This window comes from Mobula hypostoma, chromosome 1, assembly GCF_963921235.1.
Source record: "Mobula hypostoma chromosome 1, sMobHyp1.1, whole genome shotgun sequence".
In the NCBI taxonomy this organism is placed as follows: domain Eukaryota; kingdom Metazoa; phylum Chordata; class Chondrichthyes; order Myliobatiformes; family Myliobatidae; genus Mobula; species Mobula hypostoma.
Window position 1 is genome coordinate 85,686,272 of NC_086097.1, and position 21,529 is coordinate 85,707,800.

A 21,529-nucleotide genomic window follows, 5' to 3' on the forward strand; every position below is an offset into this window, starting at 1 on the left:
TTCGAAGGGCCGAATGGCCTACTCCTGCACCTATTTTCTATGTTTCAATGTTTCGATAACCCTGGAACAAAGTTGATGCACAATAAGATTAAAGAACTAACAGGGAAATTACCTTACTCAGCAAGTGGATGAATCAAGGCAAAAGATGGCAGCTTAATTATGAACAAAAAGGAATTCCTAAACAGATGGACGGAATATATAAAAGAACTTTTTGAAGACCAAAGAGGAGAAAAACTGAACATAAAGAAGAATCTTGAAGGACCTAGCATTCTAAAATCAGAAGTTCGAGCAGCCGTAAATAAAACAAAACATAACAGAGCAACTGGTCCAGACAACATCGCTGTTGAAATGATACTGGCCTTAGAAGATTTTGGAATAGAGAAAATAAAAGAAATAGCAAATGAAATCTACGATCATGGGGAGATACCTGATGATTTAAGTAAATCAGTGTTCCTCACACTTCCAAAGAAAGAGAGAGCAACAGAATGTGAGTTACATCATACAATAAGCCTGATGAGCCACGTGGCAAAAATTATTCTCAGAGTAATCATGATGAGAGCAAGACGCTGTATAAAACCAGAAATCAGTAAAGAACAATGCGGCTTTGTGGAAAACACTGGAACCAGAAATGCAATTTTCATGCTACGGATGATCAGTGGACGTGCCATACAGGTACAAAAAGACATCTACCTATGTTTCATTGACTATACAAAAGCTTTTGACACTGTCAGACAGCAAGATCTTCTGGAAATGCTTCAAGATCTTGACATAGATGGGAAAGATGTACGCTTCTTAAGAAACTTATACTGGGACCAGACTGCACCCATCAGAATAGAAGGAGAAGTGAGTGAGTATCTGAATATCATGAGAGGAGTCAGGCAAGGTTGTGTCTTTTCACCAGACTTATTCAACCTGTATAGTGAAAATATCTTGAGAAGTATCAAAGACAGCAAAGGATTCACAATCGGAGGCCATAATATAAATAACATCAGAAATGCTGATGACATCGTACTAATAGCTGACTCAGAAACAAAACTTCAAGAACTACTCACTATAGTGGCAGCAGAAAGTAATCGCAGAGGCCTCTCAAGGCAGAAAGCATGGTCATCTCCAGAAAGACAAACATCCCACAATGTGTGATCAAGATCGGAAATACAAACATCAAACAAGTCAACAAATTCAAATATCTTGGCAGCCTAATAACAAGTAATGGCGGGTGTGACACAGATATCAAATACAGAATAGCAACGGCGAAAGAAGCATTCCAAAAAATGAAGACCATATTAACAAACAGAAAGATGAGCATGCACACTAAAAACAGAATACTGCAGTGCTACATTTATTCTATCCTGACTTATGGAAGTGAATGCTGGACCATTTCTCCAGCAATGGAAAAGAGACTAGAGGCAGCTGAATTATGGTTCTACAGGAGAATGTTAAAAATATCATGCACCACACACACATCAAATGAAGAAGTTCTCAGAAGAGGCCAAGCAGTTCGATCACTCATACCAACAATGAGAGAAAGACAACTCAGATTCCTAGGACACATCATGCGGAAAGATGAACTAGAAAAACTCATAATCTCCGGAAAAACTGAGGGGAGTAAACCTAGAGGAAGACCTTGGCTTATTTACATCAAAAGCATAGCCAGATGGCTGCACATCGAGGAAATGGAAGTTATCCAAAAAAAGGATAGATCTATATGAAAAACCATGGTCACCAAAGTCCCCATCGGATATAGTACCTAGACAGACAGACAGTCACGTTCCTGTCCACTTGAACCAGTCGGACTATTCTCCTCTGGCCTCTCTCATTAACAAGGCATTTTCATGCACAGAACTACCACTCACTGGATTTTTTTTTTTGGTTTTTGCACCATTCTCTGTGGACTCTTGAGATTGTTGTACATGATAATAACTAGAGATCAGCACTTCCTGAGATACTCCGACCACCCTGTCTGGCACCAACAATCACTCCACAGTCAAAGTCGCTTAGGTCACATTCCTTCCCTATTCTTATGTTTAATTTGGATAATAACTAAACACTTCAGCATTGCTTTATGCATTGAGATGCTGCCAAATGACAGGCTGGTTAGATATTTGCATTAATAAGCAGGTGTACAGGTATATCTAATAAAGTGGCCGTTGAGCATTCTCTAAGGTTTTCATGGTGTTCCCTGTTAAAAGCTAAAATTTCAAGGGAAAGCTATGAGGATTCAAGGTAGTTGGTAGGAATGAATAGGAGACCGACTGAGGAATGGGGAAGCACTCATTAAGGGGTTATGCCAGAAAACTGAGGGGGCCAAATGTAATACTCAGTGATTAGTGCTGCATCCAATTCACATACAGTTCATAACTGCACTTCAGAAGCTTAGTGTACATTGGTGTGATTTGTAAAATGATAACACATAGAAGTAACTGCCTCAATGTGGACAAGCACAAGTGTAGATTCCTTACAGCTGAAAACTCGAGGAAGCTTTCGCTCAGATACAACCTACATCATCTGCATCTCTAAAAATCAACAGGTTTGCAACCAGAGTTCTCTCAAGGCAAGCATGAAGTTTTGTGGTAAGCTTTGGACCAAAATTGATGCTCAAATCAAAATAACTGCGTCTCTACATGGAGGCTGAGGTTAAGCTGTAGCTTCATCCACTCTCCTTTCTTTCTTGAAGATGCTACCACAGGCTTCAATAATGACTAGTAGTTCTCTGGCACCAAGCTCATTTTGAAGGCTTATTAGGAAATGGCAGGAGGAAGCACAGCCAAGCTTAATCCTACCTGCATTTTCCAGCAGGTTATTCGTAATGAGGTGTCTATTTTTCCTCCCAGCCTGTTAAAACCAGGCCATTGGTAGTATCTAGCAAGCTAGGTCATGCTAACTACCTCAGCAAACTATAATGTACAAAATATGTTAACATACCTGCAACTTCATTAAATGGTGTTCAAGATATTAAATAGGAGAGATACAAAGTTTTCCACAGGTTGTGCAATCTGGAACCAGTGGGTACAGTTTAAAATTATAGCTGGGCCATTCAGGAGCAAAATTTAATAAACTTCATAGAAGATGGTAGTAATTTGGAACCTTTTTCACTATATGGAAGATCATGCTACATTATTGCTTTTATTTAAATATGAAGTTGGGAATCTTTTGATTTAAAAGGTATGGAGAAGTGTGATGAAAAAGGTGGGTTTACGGAGTCAGGAGAAATATCACCCCTCGGTCTCACCAGGTATCAGGTGTGCTCTGCCCACTCAGTAGCCCACTCCAACAAAAATCCAGCACCTTCTGATTACTATTATCAGCTAGAAAGAATCTTCCCTCAAAAGATTTTAATGAAAATCAGTTCACAAGCAAAATGCAGGATTCCAAACCATTAAAGATTGCTGATAGAACAAAGAACATTGAAAAGTTCAGCACAACAAGGCCCTTCATCCCATGATGTTGAGCTGACATACAGTATGTAAATCTACTCCACAGCAAGCTCACCCTTCTCTCCTACACAGCCTATAACCTTCCATTTTTTTCTTAGATCCATATGAATATCTAAGAATCTTTTTACATTTCCCTGTTGTATAAGCCCCTAACACCACCAAAGGCAGTACATTCCAGGCACCCACCACTCTGTATGTGTTTAAAAAAAAACACTCTTACATCTCCCTTAAACTTTCCTCCACTCACCCTAAATGAATATCTTCTGGTATTGGCTACCGTTGCACTGGAGGAAGAAAAGGTGCTGGCTGCCCACTCTTTCTATGGATCTCCTGCATAATATTATATACTTTTATCAAGTTGCTTATCATCTTCTGTCACTCCAAAGAGAAAAGCCCTAGCTCACACAACCTTTCATTACAAGACATTTTCTCTAATCATTACAGCCTCCTGGTAATTGTGCTCTGCACCCTCTCTAACACTTCCACATCTTTCCTATAATGAGATGGCCAGAACTGAACACAATACTCCAAGTGTAGTCTTGCCAAAGTTTTCTAGAACTGCGACATTACCTTGCAGTGCAGCTCTTGAACTCAATCCCCTTACTACTGAAGGACAGGACAGCACACGCCTTCTTAATATCCTAGCAATTTGTGTGGCATCTTTGAAAGACCTATGGATCTGGACCCGAAGATCCTTCTGTTCCTCCACATTGCTTAGAATCTTGCCATTAACCTTGCACTCCATCTTCAAGTTCAATTTTCCAAAGTGTATCACTTTAACTTTTCCATACTGAGCTCCATCTGCAACATCTCTGCCCATCTTTGCATCCTGTCTATATCCTATGGTAACTGATGATAGCCTTCTACTCTACAATGTAGGAACCAAATTGCCCACAGCAACCTCACAAAATGATGTGAAAATGTGATGTTAATTACTTTATCAGTGTTTAATCTAGGTATATCTTTCTTGCTCCTTTCTAATGTCCACAAGAGAGACCAGATGACAACCTGCAATAACATCTCACTCAGAAGTCAGGTTTCCAACAAGGGAGTAGATAATCATCTTTTCTTTGGTCTTGGTTAAGAAATCAAGAGTTGTGTTTAAATGTCATGCCTATTCTGTCTATCTGCTACAAAGGGAAGGATTTTCTTTTGAAGACATGTTAAACTCCCTTGCTTTCATGGTTCTTGAGGTAGGTTAGAGCAGTACATGGAGTCAGATATGTTGGAGGCAAGAAAGCAGAAATAAAACATTACTAACGTAGAGGTGGGTGTGAATTAGTAACACCTCTTGTTTTGGTAGTTTAGCTGTTGTTGCTGCACGATTGGATGCTTTTGATTGCATGGGTGCAGTGACTCAGTGATGTTTCGGTACTCCATGTCAGTCCAGCAGGCCCTAGCCAATATTGGCACTAGGTTTTAGCTTCCTTGCCGTTTTAAATCTTCTAACTCCAAAACAACTCCCAAATCCCTAACGCAGAACCTAACAGAGCAGTGGATCGATTCAACATGGGCTAGGTATTGACAAGCAGGAAAGTTATAGATGATGGAATTTTCAAATAAAGACAAAATACTACAAGGCAGGGAGAAGAAGCTGATATGAAAAGAGAAACAATGTTATTATTTCAGGTAAAGAGATTTCATTAGAACTATTTGTTAATATAATTAGCGAATACCTATTTAATAGTTGTTAGCAATGGAGTCACTTCTATTGCTACCGGTTTTCAAGATGTTTCAATGCCATCACAAGACATGCATCTGATATTCACTGTTTCAGGGAACTGGATGTTCAGACTGAAGGGTACTCAGAACCTGATTATTCAGTTCCTGACAGTCTATTATATTTATTCAGAGCAAATCTTAACATGCTCAGAGTCTTTTCATTCAGGTCTTTTGTAGTTGAGGATGGATGATCGTTTGGTCTTCGTGACCAGTTTCAATAATGCCAATGTAGGGCTTCAACCAGGCAACAGTTCTCTACTTTTCCCCCTTCTATTGATAATACTGCTTTGTAAATTGTGTCTGAAATTATACTCCTACTATGTGGGAATGGTAGAGAATGTTTCCTCAGATGTTTTCTATAACTCTTCACTGCCAACCATGGAATCATGTTCCTTCCTTATAGATTAGTTTCTGCCCCTCTATTTTAGGGGATTTATCTTCAATAAGTTCAGCTTACAAGACACTGACAATGCACATGGCTTGATACATATATATCAATAGGATAGTGTAGTGAAGAGAAATGGGGAATGTAAAGCTTTATTCCTGAACTACATAAAAGTCCATACATGAATGCCTCAATGAGCCAACTTCTGTCATGGGATAACATTGATTATTATGTCTATGTCATTAGTACACTTTAATATTAAAGTTCAAAGTTAATTTATTATCAACATATGTACAGTATATGTCACCATATACTACCCTGAGATTCATTTTCTTGCAAGTATTCACAGAAGAACAAAGAAATCCAATAAAATCAAAGAACAACTGCACACAAAGACAGACAAGGAACCAATGTGCAAAAGAAAACATACTGTGGAAATACAAAAAAGCAAATCATAATAATAATAAATAAGTAAATAATTCTTAGAACATGAGTTGTAGAGTCCTTGAAAGTGAGTCCATAGGTTGTGGAATCAGTTCAGTGTTAAGGTGAGTGAAGTCATCCATGCTAGCTGAGGAGCTTGATGGTTGAAGGGTAATAACTGTTCCTGAACCTGATGGTATAGGACCGAAGGCTCATATACCTCTTTCCTGATGACTGCAGCAAGAAGACAGCATTGTGTAGATATCTATTCAAATATTTAAGCATTTGTGTTAAACACAGCAGCATCATGCTTAGAATGAGAAAACACTTTTCTGGTTGCTAAAGTTGAAGGTTGAAGAGGTAACTAGTATGGGCTTGATTAAATATCATTTATTTACAAAAGACCTTTAGTAATAGACTGATTTCAGATGCTGACAGCTTTGTCGCCTGTCTAGATGAGACATGATTAAGCACGAAATTCACTATTTCTCACATAACACATCAATAAAATAATGGCAGGTGACTCTACTAGCTTTATTCATTTTGGAAACATCAGTAGAATAATTCAATTTTCATTTTACAATCTCACACTGGCTTGATTTGATGCTTTTGTTTATTCTGCTGTTGAATAATCGATAAAACCTAATCTGAATCACCTAGGTTTCATGAACTGCATTTTAGGTATAAGCTAAAATATATGGACAAACACAAGGTGGATAGTGCAGATTTTCTGGAAATCTGGAAGGAAGAGTACACATAGGGTACTCATGATTACTCATCCTTCACAGAGCACAAGAGTGTCCTTACCCTCATTTCTCATTTTGCAAGTAATCCAATGCTTATCCATATATTTTGGCCTAGAAATTACCATCGATAATTTGGTGGAAAATTGTTTAATGTATTCATGTTTATTTTTCATATTGTATAAAATATTCACCAACTACACAATGTATTTTTGTATAACAGTTCAACAAGCATGTTAGGCCCTGCTTGATCTATATCTTGTTTCTATATGCTTGTCATGAGTTGTAACCGTTATTACCCTTGCTAGAATAACTCTTAATCTTAGCTTTCAAATTCTATATAGGTTGGTCTCCCACTGTTTGAGTGAAGAGTTCCAGAGTTGCACCAGTCATTACGTAACAGAATGGCTGCTGTCAGTACTTCTGAAGCTGTATGCATTTGACTTATGTTTATTAAATAAATTGCTTCAACTTCACTGCACGTCATTCTAGGCTGTATCTTGAATTGAATGGATGATTCACTTGTGGTATTATACTCCCAAAATATCACGAACTAACAAAATTGATCACTGGTTTGGCATTATAATTATTGAAAAGCTCACAATTCCTCATTGTGCAACATAAAACCATACGTCAAAATTCAATGGCAACAGTTAATGGTGAGGGGGCGGAATGCAAGGGACTTTGAAGGAAAAGGAAGGTAACAATAAGTACAAAGTCAGAATGCATTTGGCTAATATATTGGATGTATATTCATATCATTGTTGAAAACAATAAATCTGATGAGATAGCCTCTATTAAAAGTACACTATTCTATCAGCAACCAGATGAATGAGCCCCAATTAAAGATCACCATTGGAAAGAATGATGGTACGTGTCTCAGTGCCAACTACTAAAACTACTGTATGAAAACAAAGAAGCTTCAAGTTCTGACATACTCAGTGACCACTTTATTCTGTACACTTTCTCAATAATTCAGATATCTAATCAGCCAATCATGTGGCAGCAACTCCAAGCATAAAAGCATGCATACATAGTCAAGAGGTTCAGTTCTTGTTCATATCAAAAATCAGAATGGAGAAGAAATGTGATCTAAGTGACTTTGACTTTGGAATAATTATTGGTGCCAGATGGGATGCTATCTCAGAAAGTGCTGATCAACCCGCACAACAGCCTCTGGGGTTTACAGAGAATGGCGTGAAAAACAAAAAAAAACATCCGGTGAGTGGTGGTTCTGTGGATAAAAGTGGCTTGTTAATGAGAGATGTCAAAGGAGAATGGCCAGACTGATTCAAGCTGACAGGAGTGTGACAGTAATTCAAAGAAACGCGTGTTACAACAGTGGTGTGCAGAAGAACATCTCTGAATGCACAACATGTCGAACATTGAAGTGGACGGGTTACAGCAGCAGAAGACCTCAAACATACACTCAGCGGCCACTTTATTAAGTATAGGAGATACCTAATAAACTAGCCACTGAGTGTGTTTCTGACAATGCAAAATACCCCATGTTGACTGTTAGCACTGAAAAAAGGTTGAAAGAATTCTAAAATAATGCATAAATCACTCATCTAAGTCCTGAGAAAATCCAGCCATTTTATTCATGATATGGTAAGGGGATCAGTGGAAATCTCCATCCTTTCACAAGGAACTGGAGGTATACATCATTGGAAACATGTTCAAAATGACAATTTTAACAAAAGAGTTAAGAGGTACAATATGAACACAGAGCTGTGGGAGAAGCACAGTCATATTCTTACAGATGGAATAGGCCCAAAGGATCAGTAAGCCTACTCAAGTTCTATTTTCTTAGACTCTTATACGTAAGTCTGTAATCAAACAAACCCTTAGATCACTTGAGATTATTTTCTTGCTGCCCAGACAATATTTGCCATATCACAAATAAGCATGGAATAATTGATAATGCCTACAGATTGCTTATCACTACAAGATGCTTCTCAACACAACATCAAAGTGGGTTCTTTATACCCTATGGTAATGAATAACAAACCAAACCATGTGTGAGATGGAACATTGCTTACATCACTCTGACAAAGATGGTGCTGGTAGCATTGATGACGTAAAATGGCAGCAAGGGTTAGTATACCACTTTGGATACTGTTGGGGGTGAGCAAACTAACAGGAGGAAACTGAGGTGACTGAGTCTCTGACACTGAGTCTGGCTCTGTGGTTCAGAAGGGAAATGGGGGGTGGGTGGAGAAGGGAAGTGCAGTAGTGAGAAGGGATTCCACAGTTTCAGGAGCAGACAAGAGATTCCATGGACATGGAAGGGAGACCCAGACGGTATGTTGCCTCCCAGCTGCTAAGGTCAGAGATGTCTCAAATTGGTCCACAGCATTTTTTTCAGTTATTTAAAGAGTAAAAGGGAAGCAAGAGTTGATATTGGACCACTGGGAAATGATGCTGGTGAGGTAGTAATGTGGGCCAAAGAAATGGCAGATGAACTTAATGGGTACTTTGTACCTGTCTTCACTGTGGAAGACACTAGCAGTGTGCCAGACGTCCATGAGTGTCAGGAATCAGGAGTGAGAGCCATTGCTATTACAAACGAAACGTGCTAGGCAAACTCAAAGGTCTTAAGGTGGATAAGTCACCTGGACCAAATGGTCTACATCCCAGAGTCCTAAGAGAGGTTGCTGAAGAGATAACGGATGCATTGGTTATGATCTTTCAAGAAACACATATTCTGGCAAGGTCCCGGAGGATTGGAAGATTGCAAATGTCACTCCACTCCTTAAGAAGGGAGGAAGGCAAAAGAAAGGAAATTATAGGCCAGTTAGCCTAACCTCAGTGGCAGGAAAAGTGTTGGGAGTCCATTATTAAGGATGAGGTTTCAGGGTACTTGGAGATTAATGATAAAATAAGTCAAAGTCAGCATGGTTTCTGTAAAGGGAAATCTTCCCTGACAAGTCTGTTAGAGTTCTTCAAGGAAGTAACAAGCAGGGCGGATAAAAGGGAGGCAGTGGATGTCATTTACTTGGATTTTCAGAAAGCGTTTGGTAAGATGCTACGCATGAGGCTGCTTAACAAGATAAAATCCTATGGTGTTCCAGGAGAGATACTGACATAGATAGAGGAGTGACTGACAGGCAGGAGGCAGCGAGTGGGAATAAAGGGGGCCTTTTCTGGTTGGCTGCCAGTGACTAGTGGTGTTCCTCAGGGGCCACACTAGTTTTCACATTCTTTGTCAATGAATTAGATAATGGAATTGATGGTTTCGTGGCAAAGTTTGCAGAGAAAATAGGTGGAGGAGTGGTGCTGAGGAAGCAACTGGATTGCAGCAGGACTGAGACAAATTGGAAGAAAGGGCAGAAAAGTGGCAGATGGAATACAGTGTTGGGAAATGTATGATAATGCGTTTTGGTAAAAAGAACAATAGTATGGATTATTATCTAAATAGGGAAAAGATTAAACCACAGAGGTACCGAGGGACTTAGGAGTCCTCCTGCAAGACTCCCAGAAGGTTAATTTACAGGTTGAGTCTGTGGTAAAGAAGGTAAGTACAATGTTGGCAGTTATTTCAAGGGCAATAGAATATAAAAGCAAGGAGAGAAGACACCAGTCAGGCTGCATTTGAAGTATTGTCAATAGTTTTGTGCCCCAGAAAGGATGTGTTGTCGTTGGAGAGAGTCCAGAGGAGGTTCTCCAGGATAATTCTGGGAATGAAGGAGTTAATATGAGGATTGTTTGGCAGTTTTGGGCCTGTACTCACTGGAATTTAGAAGAATGTGGGGGGGAATCTCATTAAAACCTAATAAATGTTGAAAGGACTAGATAGGGTGGATGTGGAGAGGATGTTTCCTGTAGTGGGGTTCTCCAGAACTAGAGGGTATAGCCTCAGAATTCAGGGTGATCCTTTAGAACAGAGGTAAGGAGGAATTTTTTTAGCCAGAGAGTAGTGAATCTGTAAAATGCTCTGTCACAGACTACGGTGGAGGCCAAATCCATGGGAATATTTAAGGCGGAAGTTGATAGTTTCCTGATCAGTCAGAGCATCAAAGGATATGGCGACAGGGCAGGTGTATAGGGTTGAGTGGGATCCGGGATCAGCTATAATGGAGTAGCAGAGCAGCCTCGATAGGCTGAATGGCCTAATTCTGCTACTATGTCTTATACTCTTATGTTACAATAGTCAAGAGGGATTTCAAGATGCAGGTAGATTTGGAAAATCAGGTTGTTGCTGGATCCTAAAGGAATTTGTAGAATGCCTATGAGATGGCTTTTTAGAGCAGCTTGCAATTGAGTCCACTAGGAGAAAGGCAATTCTGGATTGGGTGTTGTGTAATGAACCGTATTTGATTAGGGACCTTAAGGTAAAGGAACCCTTAAGAGGTAGTGATCATAATATGATAGAATTCATGCTGCACTTTGCGAGGGAGAAGCTAAGGTCAGATATGTCAGTATTAGAGTGGAGTAAAATGAATTACAGAGGAATGAAAGCAGGCCTAGCCAAAGTTGATTGGAAGGGGACACTGGCAGGGTTGTTGGCAGACCAGCAATTGTTGGAGTTGCTGGGGGTAATTCAGAGTTGCAGGATAGATACATCCCAAAGATGAAGAAATATTCTAAAGGTAGGATGATACAAGCATGGATAACAAGGGAAGTTAAAGACAGCATAAAAACAAAAGGGCGGGCATATAATACGGCAAAAATTAGTGGTTAGTTAGAGGATTGGAAAGCTTCCAAAAACCAACAGAAGGCAAGTAAAAAGCCATAAGGAGAGAAAAAATGAAATATAAAGGTAAGCTAGCCAATAATATAAATGACAATACCAAAAGTTTTTTTTTCAGGTATACAAAGAGCATAATAGAGTCTAGAATGGATATTAGATTACTGAAAAATGACACTGGAGAGCTATTAATGGGAACAAGAAATGGTGGATGAACTTAATAAGTATTTTACATTAGTTTTCATTCTGGAAGACACAAGCAGTATGTCAGAAATCTCAGAGTGTCAGGGGCAGATGTAAGTGTAGATGCTATTACTAAGGAGAAGGTGCTTGGGAAGATATTGGATCTGAAGGTAGGTAAGTCACGTGGACCAGATGGACTACACCCCAGGGTTCTGAAGGAGGTAGCTGAAGAGATTGTAGAGGATTAATTACCATCTTTCAAGAATCACTAGAATTTGGAATGGTTCCGGAGGACAAGGAAATTGCAAATGTCACTCCACTCTTTAAAAAAGGAGGGAGCTGGACTAAAGGAAATTATAGGCCCATTAACCTGACTTCAGAGGTTAGAAAGATGTTGGAGTCCATTATTAAGGATGAGGCTTCGGGGTACTTGGAGGCAAATAATAAAATAGGCCAAAATCAACATGGTTTCCAGCCTGACAAATCTTTTGGAATTCCTTGAGGAACTAATAAGCAGAATAGACAAAGGAAGTCAGCAGATATTGTTTACTTGGATTTTCAAAAGGCCTTTGACAAGGTGCTGCAAATGAGGCTGTTTATCAAAATAAGAGACCATGGTACTACAGAAACAATAACAGCACGGATAGAGCATTGGCTGATTTTCAGGAGGCAAGGACTGGGAATAAATGGGGCCTTTTCTAGTTGGCTGCTGGTGACTAGTGGTGTTCTCCAGGAGTCTGTGTTAGGACACTTCTTTTCAAATTTTATGTGAATAATTTGGATGACAGAATTGATGGCATTGTGGCCAAGTTTGTGGATGAGACAAGTAGTGGAGGGACAGACAAGTAGTGCTGAGGAAGCAGGGAGTCTGCAGAAGGAATTAGACAGATTGGGAGAATGGGCAAGGAAGTGGCAGATGGAATAGAATGTAGGGAAGTGTATTGGCATGCACTTTCGTAGCAGGTATAAAGACTTAGACTATTATCTAAACAGGGTAAAAATTCAAAAATCAGAGGTACAAAGGGACTTGTGCAGGATCCCCTAAAGATTAACTTGCAGACTGAGTGTGGGGTAAAGAAGGCAAATGCAATATTAGCATTCATTTTGAGACGACTAGAATAAAAAAACAAGGATGTAATGCTGAGGCTTTATATGGTATTGTCAGACTGCACTTGGGAGTATTGTGAGCAGTTTTGGGCCCCTTATCTAGGAAGAGATGTGTTGGCATTGAAGAGGGTCCAGAGGATGTTCACTAGAATGATCCCAGGAATAAAAGTGTTAATGTATGAGGAGTGTTTGCTTACTCTGGGCCTGTTCTTGCTAAAGTTTAGAGGAATGAGTGAGGTTCTCATTGAAATACCTAGATGGAGTAGAATTGGAGGGGATGTTTCCTATAGTCGGCGAGTCCAGAACCAGGGGGCACAGCCTCACAATAGAGGGACATCCATTTAGAACTGAGATGAGGAGGAATTTCTTTAGCCAGAGGTTAGTGAATCTGTGGAATTCATTTCCACAGATGACTGTGGGGGTCAAGTCATTGAATATACTTAAATCAGACAGATGATTAAAGAAAATTTCAAATATTCCTACAAAAAATGCTCATTTAAATTGCTTGGTCATTAGGCCAAGTGAACATGATGTTCTGAGTGTGAATGTTTTATAAATTTAAATGCAAGCATAAGTGTTCCGTTTGAAAGAGTGACATTGTTGCCCTTATAAACATAGTTAATTAAAAAATGGTAAAAAAAAAATTTTAAAAGATAGCATACTTAACAGTTTTGTTGGATTTATGTAAAGTTCAGTTTATAGATATTCAGCTCTCCTGCATTCATCTGTTATGCAGAATACAGCTCATACAATATAATCAGATTTCAGATAAACGTATATGTTATCTAACATATCAATGCACATAATATGCTCTGCTCCTCAAGGAGTAAAATGGAGTTTAACAAAGCACTAACCATAGTGTCTTTTCTCCCTTTTAAGAGCTTTTGAACAGTGAATATAAACAGGGTTGGGTGGTTTGAATAAAAATGATTGTCTCTAAATCCTCTTACTGTTTAATTTATGAGTTAAGCATTGCATTTTGTTTATTCATGTAGGGATATTAACCATTTAAACAATGCAGCTGAATTGAGTGTTAACCAAACTAAATGTGGGTCTGGAGTCACAGTTAGACTAGACTAGTGAAGGATATCAGAGTTCCCACTTTCTTAGAAATCATCTTTCAGTTTCATTCCCTCAGTCATCTTTTCTTCTGGCTGGTCAGCCTGAAAATTTACCTTATTTTGGAGTTCCTCAAGAATCTATGAATGACATCCTTTTTTTCAAAATCGTACTGAATGCACCAAGCTCCTTTCATCTTGATGGGTTGGATTGCTTATACAACATTAAATTTCCTCCAGCTAAATATGGCTCGACCAAGGTGCTGGCTCTCTGTCACAAACTATTCCTTGCTCTCTCTGTTTCTTTGTCTTTGGATACTAACATGAGGCTGAAGCAGACTTCTTACATCCTCAGATTCTTTCTTTACCTTCAAAATTAAATTCAAAATCCAAAACTGCTCTTTCTCTCATTTATAATGCAACATCACCTCCAACCATCTGTTGCTGATATCCTCATCTATACTTCCAATGCTTCTAGGTTTGACCATTTCAATGATCTCCCAGCTGCCCTTGTATTTTGCATGCTAATCTATTCAAAACTCTACCCGTAATTAAACTCACCCGTCCCACTTACACATTATCCTTGACATCACTGACCCACATTGGGTTTCAGCTGGACAATATCAAATATTTTTCTTTGACTTTCTTTTTCTCCATGACAACATGATTCCACATCTCCATAATGCTGTTCAACCTGGCTATCCCTTGTACATCCCTGATTTTAATCACCTTGTAATTGACAACGGCTTTCTAAACCCTATACTCTGGAACTTTTCCCCTCTCCCCTCACCCAACCATTCCATTGCTTTAGCTCTCCATTTTGTCCTTACATAAGGTTTTTAAAACCAACCTCTGACCAAGTTTGTCATGTGTCCCAATATCACGTTCTGTAGCTCAGTGTCATATTTTGTTTGAAAAATTTCCTTTGGATTACATTGAATCTCTTTTTTATACAATTGTTACACAAGTGTGTGCTCTTGCTCTGTTTGTGAATGTTAAGGCATTCCATAACAAGGATATTCACTGAGAAGGGATCATATAGTTTCTGAACTGAACCCAGCCATCTCACAAATGAAGAAGCGTGACTCCATCTGTGTGAGGTGCACCATCTCTTTATTTCCATGACAGACTCTACCTATGTACATTCAACACATTTAATTCAGATACACCATTTTAATTTGAGGTTTCATTATAATGGAAGTTTGCACAGCTTGTCATAAAAGCTGACATAATACAACGTTCAAAAGGCTTATAAATGTTAAATCAACCTCTAAATATATTATTTCCTTTGGACATTTGTTAAAGTTTCTGTTCATCGTAATTAGAGAACAGTTCTTTGTTTTCCTTTATCTACATTGCTCAGGTTTTATAGCAAACAAGAACGTGATGTGAACAGAATTTTTCTGTATGTTAGTTCTGGACATATGCCTTGATATATATTACACTGCACTGAATTGTCACAATAATTATAGGGTTAAAAATTATGGATCACCAGAAGTAGTTTGCAAATGATCACAATGCAACAAGAGGTACAGTGGGAGTCTAAATTATTAGAGTACTCCTTGAGCAATTTATCAATTGAATGTTAAACAGATTGCTGTTTCAACATGAGACAGTTTGGTGGAATTTGCTTTTCTTCACTCCCCTCTGTCATTCACCTCTTTGGGCCTGAGGTCCTGGGAGCAACCAGTTCCTTGATCTCTGCTGACATCACTTGGAAGTACCTCAGAGCAGTCAAGGGTAACTCTCACCTCTTGTGAACTGTCTAACCTGCCATGCAGGGATCCCTTATTGGCATTACAGGCGTGCACTGTACGTAACTGAATGATCTGAGATTTGGATACCATGTAATTCAGTATTATAGAAATCCTAAAAGGCTGGCAAGGTGTTTCACAGCTGGATATTAAATAACAAGAATCCTGCTGCTATATTTCTCCATACATCTGTGTTCCACTGAGAAAGGTTATCAATTGCACAAATAGAACATTCCTAAGTAATAATAATAAAAATGTCATAAGACTGCAAAACATAAACAATAAACCAGAGGCTCAAAAAGATAGCAGAGATTCACTCAACACCAAGAGCCCTACTTATAACTCTTCAGTTCAATGTGAATACACACCATCATTCTGTCAATTCAGTTAATATAGATTCTGTTGCTCCTGAAACAGAGATGGAGTAATTCAACAACCTCTGGGAAGTGAGGCCAATGCCGACCCCGTATTTACAATATTTAGCAACCAATTGGATTTTATTTTATTGCATCAAAAGGATGCTCTTAGGTACTTACCATATCGTAAACATTGAGAATGACTGGTTCATTTGCCATCGCTCGTTGCAGAGATCATTCAGTTTCCAATAATCCTCAGATCAGGTACTGGCCCCAGTTCGCTCTCACGTTACGGTTGCATTCAAGATCAAACACGCGAAACAATAATTTTTTCAAGCATGAATCGGAAATCTATCCAATGTCCAAAGATACACGGTGTGCTCAGGACTCCCTCTACTTCGTACAATGTGATCGGGAGAGTGTACTGACAGTTCATCCATAGGTAGTACCCCGCTCCATAAATCCAGCCTAAAGGCTAGAAATCTATATTTATGCACTTCGAAGAAAATGCATTGGAAATGCCCAACAATATACCGGCTGAACTGCACGTTAGAGATTGCTTTGGTTGGAGCATTAGATAATCACTGCATTAGGCGCCACTGCCCCATTGGAGAATGCTTGCTTAATGTCCATTGGTCTTGCTTGTTTCAGGAGACACTGGAGCTGAAGTGTACGTTACTTTTCCGCCTGCGTGTTGCCGAGACTGGCAGCAGCAGCGGTGGCCGGCGCTGTCCAGGGTAGCGTTGCAGCGAGGCTCTCCCTCGCCTGGCTGGAGTTGGATGACATCACTTGAAGCGAGCCCGAGAAACCGGCTATCCGGCTTGGCTTTCAAAGCAGCCACTGCAAACTGACGGAGCTCGCCCTGAGCTGGTTACATCATTAGCGTCCACAGCTCCGAGAGGCCCGGGAACGACTAAAGCTGAGCTGCAGCGAGAAAACTCGCTTAAAATCATTGACGTGGAAATCTCGTGTGAATTAGCAATCCTCTGAATAAAAAAAAGACTCAATTTAAAACGTTATTCTTTATTGCAGGACTAATTCCTATCATTTAAGCGCACACTTATACATTAGAGCATCTGAATTGGATCGAAGGTTAAAGTCAAAGGAGAGAAATGAATTGGATTATTCTCATTTAGAAGTGATCACTCTAAAATAAGAACTTGTCACTCGGTGCTACTGACGACATTGGCAAGAGACGGGATCATGTGAAAAATGCAGTCACTAGTTGCTGACAGCGCCGCCAGTCAGACGGAGAACATGTTTCTGCAGCGTGTTACATTGCGATTTCTAGCTTTCGAGCGGAAAATGGTCATATATTTTTTGCAAGCTGCCGCTCCGCTCTAGTCCAAAGTGGTGCCGCGGTTCATCTTAAAATCCAGGCATCTAGGATTAGTTTATCCACTGCATTTCGACAATCCCAAAATAAATCGCCTCGTTCGAGTCAACTACACGTGATTTTCGAGGACAGTTAGCCCAGTACCGCACGGCTCGGAGGGGCTCCAGTTCGTTTACATTTCAACTAATCCTTCCCGCAAGAGACGGTAGAAGCTCACGGGGAAATGCACTTATTCTTGAACCTCACAATCTCCCTTCCAAATGCCTTTAATTAATAAAAAGTCAGAATATTATTTTGTCAAATGCTTACAGTGAAAAACATCTGGATCAAAAACTTAAGTTTTTTTTTAATGTTCTTGAATGCTGCTAAAGATGGAGAAAGCAAGTATATACTAAATTGGCGGACCGGACCATCAAGGAGCTGTAATGGCAAACCACTGCAAATTCAAATCACTCTTTATGTTCATTCATATAATGGGGGGGGGGGGGTAGTCTGGATTGAAATTGACCACAGACCATCATTGCGCATAATGTATACGCATTCAAGTCCATACACGCATCTCAATGGGACCATTTAAAACCAGGTAGCCTCATATTTCAAGTCAGGATAACCCACGATTTATAATTCAGAAAGGTAGCAGTCATACTGAAATTGCTTCACACCCACTCTAACCCGTTAGCCGCAATGTGTCTTTGGATTGAAGGCAACCATTTCTTCATCTGTGATATAGTCTTTTATAAAGGATTTAATATTAAAGTCATAACTCTGAGGCTCCCATATTGTCAATGTGATAACGTAATATAATTAAGATGAAAATTTATTCTTGTTAGGCAGTTCATCAGGATCACAAATGATTTCCACTCTACGTTTTGTTCATTCTGAGGTGATTTATGAGGCCAGTGTAGGAATGAAAGATAGAAAGGACAGAAGGTACCTGATGCAGTGGATGAATGGGTAGTTGTTAAGTGACTCACCCTGCTGCTGCTTATGTTGGACCTCTGTGAGCTTCTGCTGCAGAAGTTCAAGGTTTTCACGGCTATCCTAAATAGACCAATAAACTGAACAAGTGTAATTGCGGCTCTAGTAATGGAGATGTTGCCTGGGAGAGAATACTGATATCAGTTCATTTTCACTTTTAGTGCATTTTGCAGACACAGCATTGATGGTATCTTATCAGCATTATGAGGTACCCACTGAAGGTATTCTAGATCCCAGAGCTGCTGAGGAAGCCACGAGTTTTGTTCCAGAACTGAGGTCTTCAATTCCTGCATCTGAGGTTCCTGATCCTTGCCACGACAAATGCAACATTTACCTTAATTCTAAATATACGTTTACATGACATGATCAATGCAAATCTTTCTAGGACTTCTATTGTGGTACCCTCAATCCATTCTTTCTCTCTTTGTTCTTGTTCAGGCTTCCTGCCTCTTCAATCTGCATGACCTGAAAATCCAACAACTTGCCAATGACTCAGAGCTAGTGGTCACTGAAAAGAAAACTTTGCTGGGGTTCCTAAATGTTTAATTATACAGATGCAACATCAATGCTGTAATCTTTTTAAGTTTTTAATTAGTTATCTATCTACATGTCACTATGATCATAGCAATTGGTGCAATCATTGTATAATATACAAAGTGAACTTTTGTAATTCTTTTTCTTTAATATAGGAATTCATTTCAAAATGTAGAGTTGGGGTTGAAAGGTGAAGATCATGACTTCTCTCTAACTGATAAACGTCAAGAACTGCACAGTTGATGATCTTTCCCTATTGGCTATATTGCACAATGTAACCACTTAGTAAAATAAAATCATAATAGATTCACAATAATATGGACCTATGATCAGGTGTCACATAAGAACAAAGAACACAACAGCTGAATTAGACCACCTGACTACCAATTCCCTCTCCCCAAAACAAACTCTTCCCCACCATTCAATTTGATCATGCCTCATTTACCCCAGCCCTCAACTCCTTTCCTGTTTCAGATTCAAACCTCTAATCTTTTTCAAAAAATATATAATTTCACTTTAGATGCTTCTGAAGATCTACCCCCCACAAGTCTATGGGATAAAGAATTCTAGGGATTTGCCACCCTTGACAGGAAGGTTTCTCGACATGTCTCAGTATTAAATGACTTGCTCCGCATTTTGAAACTATGTTCCCTCGTTCAAGATTCACACACACACACACACACACACACACGCACACACACACACACACACACACGCACACACACACACACACACATATACACAGAGCATGAAAACATTCTGATATTTACCCTGTCTTGCCCCCTTAGGATCTTATGTTTCAATAAAATCACCCTTCATTCTTCTAAAATCCAAAGCATTACAGATCAAGCCTGCTTGCTCTCCCTTGGTTGGAAAATCCTCTCATTTTACAAATTAGCCAGGTTTATCTTTGGACTGTCTACAGTGCTACTATGTCACCACTATACAGTATCGTGCAAAAGTCTTAGGCACATATACAGTATATAGCTAGGGTGCCGAAGTACTGTAGTATTTTATGTATTGCACTGTGCTGCTGCCATAAAAAGAACAAATTTCATGTCATATGTGAGTGATGATAAACCTGATTATGATTTGGACCCGAGAGTGGGAAGGGGGCAGGGAGAGGAGAATCATGGTTGGAAAAGAAGAAAGGAGAGGGGAGGGAGTGAGAAACATCAGAGAAACATTCTGCAGTGATCAATAAACCAATTTTTTCGAATCAAATGAGCTTGCCTGGTGTCTCCGGGCTGGGAGTGTCTATACCTGCAACACCACCCACCCGACACTCCTTCTCTGCCACCTATTCCACACCCATCCCACGGTGCTCCACCCTCGCTATTCCCAACTTCCTTTGCTTCCGCCAGATTTACAAACTCGCTCACTGCTCCACTTTGACAAATACAGTACCGTGCAAATGCCTTAGGCATCTTAGCTATAGACATATGAGCCTAAGACTTCTGCACAGTACTGTATGTCCTCATTAACAACCTGTCAGTGTATTAAAACAGATTGTAGTTATGAACTTCTTGATTTCATTTGTTTGTTTCAATCCATTGTGTGAAAACAGAGACCAACTCACCAAACTGCTCTTAGAAGCATTACTCTTGTAATGAGTATGAATTTAATTTTAACCCACAACAACATGAGCATGTATCACCTACAATAAAAGGAAATATGGATGTATTATTATCAAATCTCTTGAAAAGTTAGATCTATGCACATCCAGGGATAATCAAGGGGTAAGTAGATCCTAAGTAAATAGACACATTACAAGACTCTGTGATTAACTACCCTGCACTAAACTGGGAATTAGATGTCACAACCAAGAACATCAATAAAAGCCTGTGTGCTTTTGTAGCAAAGCTGCCTTATTTTTGTCTTGCCTTTAATTCAGCAATGGTTTCTCCAATTCATTGATCAATGATGTGTTAAAAATCAACTAAAGTTAAAATCTATGTCCCAAGACAAATTCATTCCAAGTATATTGTCCAGGACTGATTAAATCGAAGGAGGAATCATGCCATGCATTCAAACAAAAACATATTCTACAAAGATGTTAAGAGTAAAAAAGTTCCTTTTTATGTATCAAATTCAATCATTAATCCAGAGAGTACCATTGCAATGTTTAAGCACATGCTCATCAATTATTGGTTTTAGAACTATATAGAAAATTAATTGGATTAATTGAAACAAGATTTGCAACTGATTTTTAATGCAGGAAACTTTGCAGGATTACTTCAGGTTCTAGGTTCCAAAAGGGGATGAATACCAGAATTCTGCTGGAGCAGTGAGGTGCTCACACTTGCCATTCCCCTGTCTATTAGGATCACACCTATCTGATTTCGATCTTCCAGCAGCAACTTGGTTCATCAAGCTTCTCTAACATACATATCAACACAAAAATATTCAAAAAGCTAAAAATTAAACATACTGTTCAAACTTTAAAAAAATAAATAAATAAAAACTCAAAAACTATTAATAAAATTAATGTAATTAATCCTCCTCCCCTAAAAATGTAAATTACATGGAACAGGTTCATTTCTCTCCTAAGCTCACTGCTCCAGGGTCAAAGGTCAGGATTTCCAATGTCACAGCTGGAAGAACTGTAAACATTTGGCATTTCAGCACTGCAATCCATGAGGACATCAGAGTTTAATCAGAATGACAGCAGCAAGGAACTTGGGAAGTTTCAGTCTACTGAATTCACCTGTGCTTTACACAGGAGCCCTAATCTTCCTGCTGCCATATTGAAAATACCAACCATTAAACACATAATGTTGGCTTTGCCTAGCAAAGTCCAGCCCAATAAACACTTTGCACAAAATT

The 21,529-nt window shown here is 39.2% G+C and overlaps 1 protein-coding gene across 1 annotated transcript in view; it reads right to left on the bottom strand.

The window, feature by feature from the left end:
• Positions 1-16,862, bottom strand: part of LOC134358715 (deubiquitinase DESI2) — a 321,094-nt gene extending 304,232 nt beyond the window's left edge. Inside the window, exon 1 of the mRNA XM_063071200.1 lies at positions 16,036-16,862. Within this exon, the coding sequence (XP_062927270.1) occupies positions 16,036-16,074 (39 nt within the window). The 5' untranslated portion in view covers positions 16,075-16,862. The remainder of the gene's footprint in view (positions 1-16,035) is intronic.
• Positions 16,863-21,529: the final 4,667 nt, after the last annotated feature.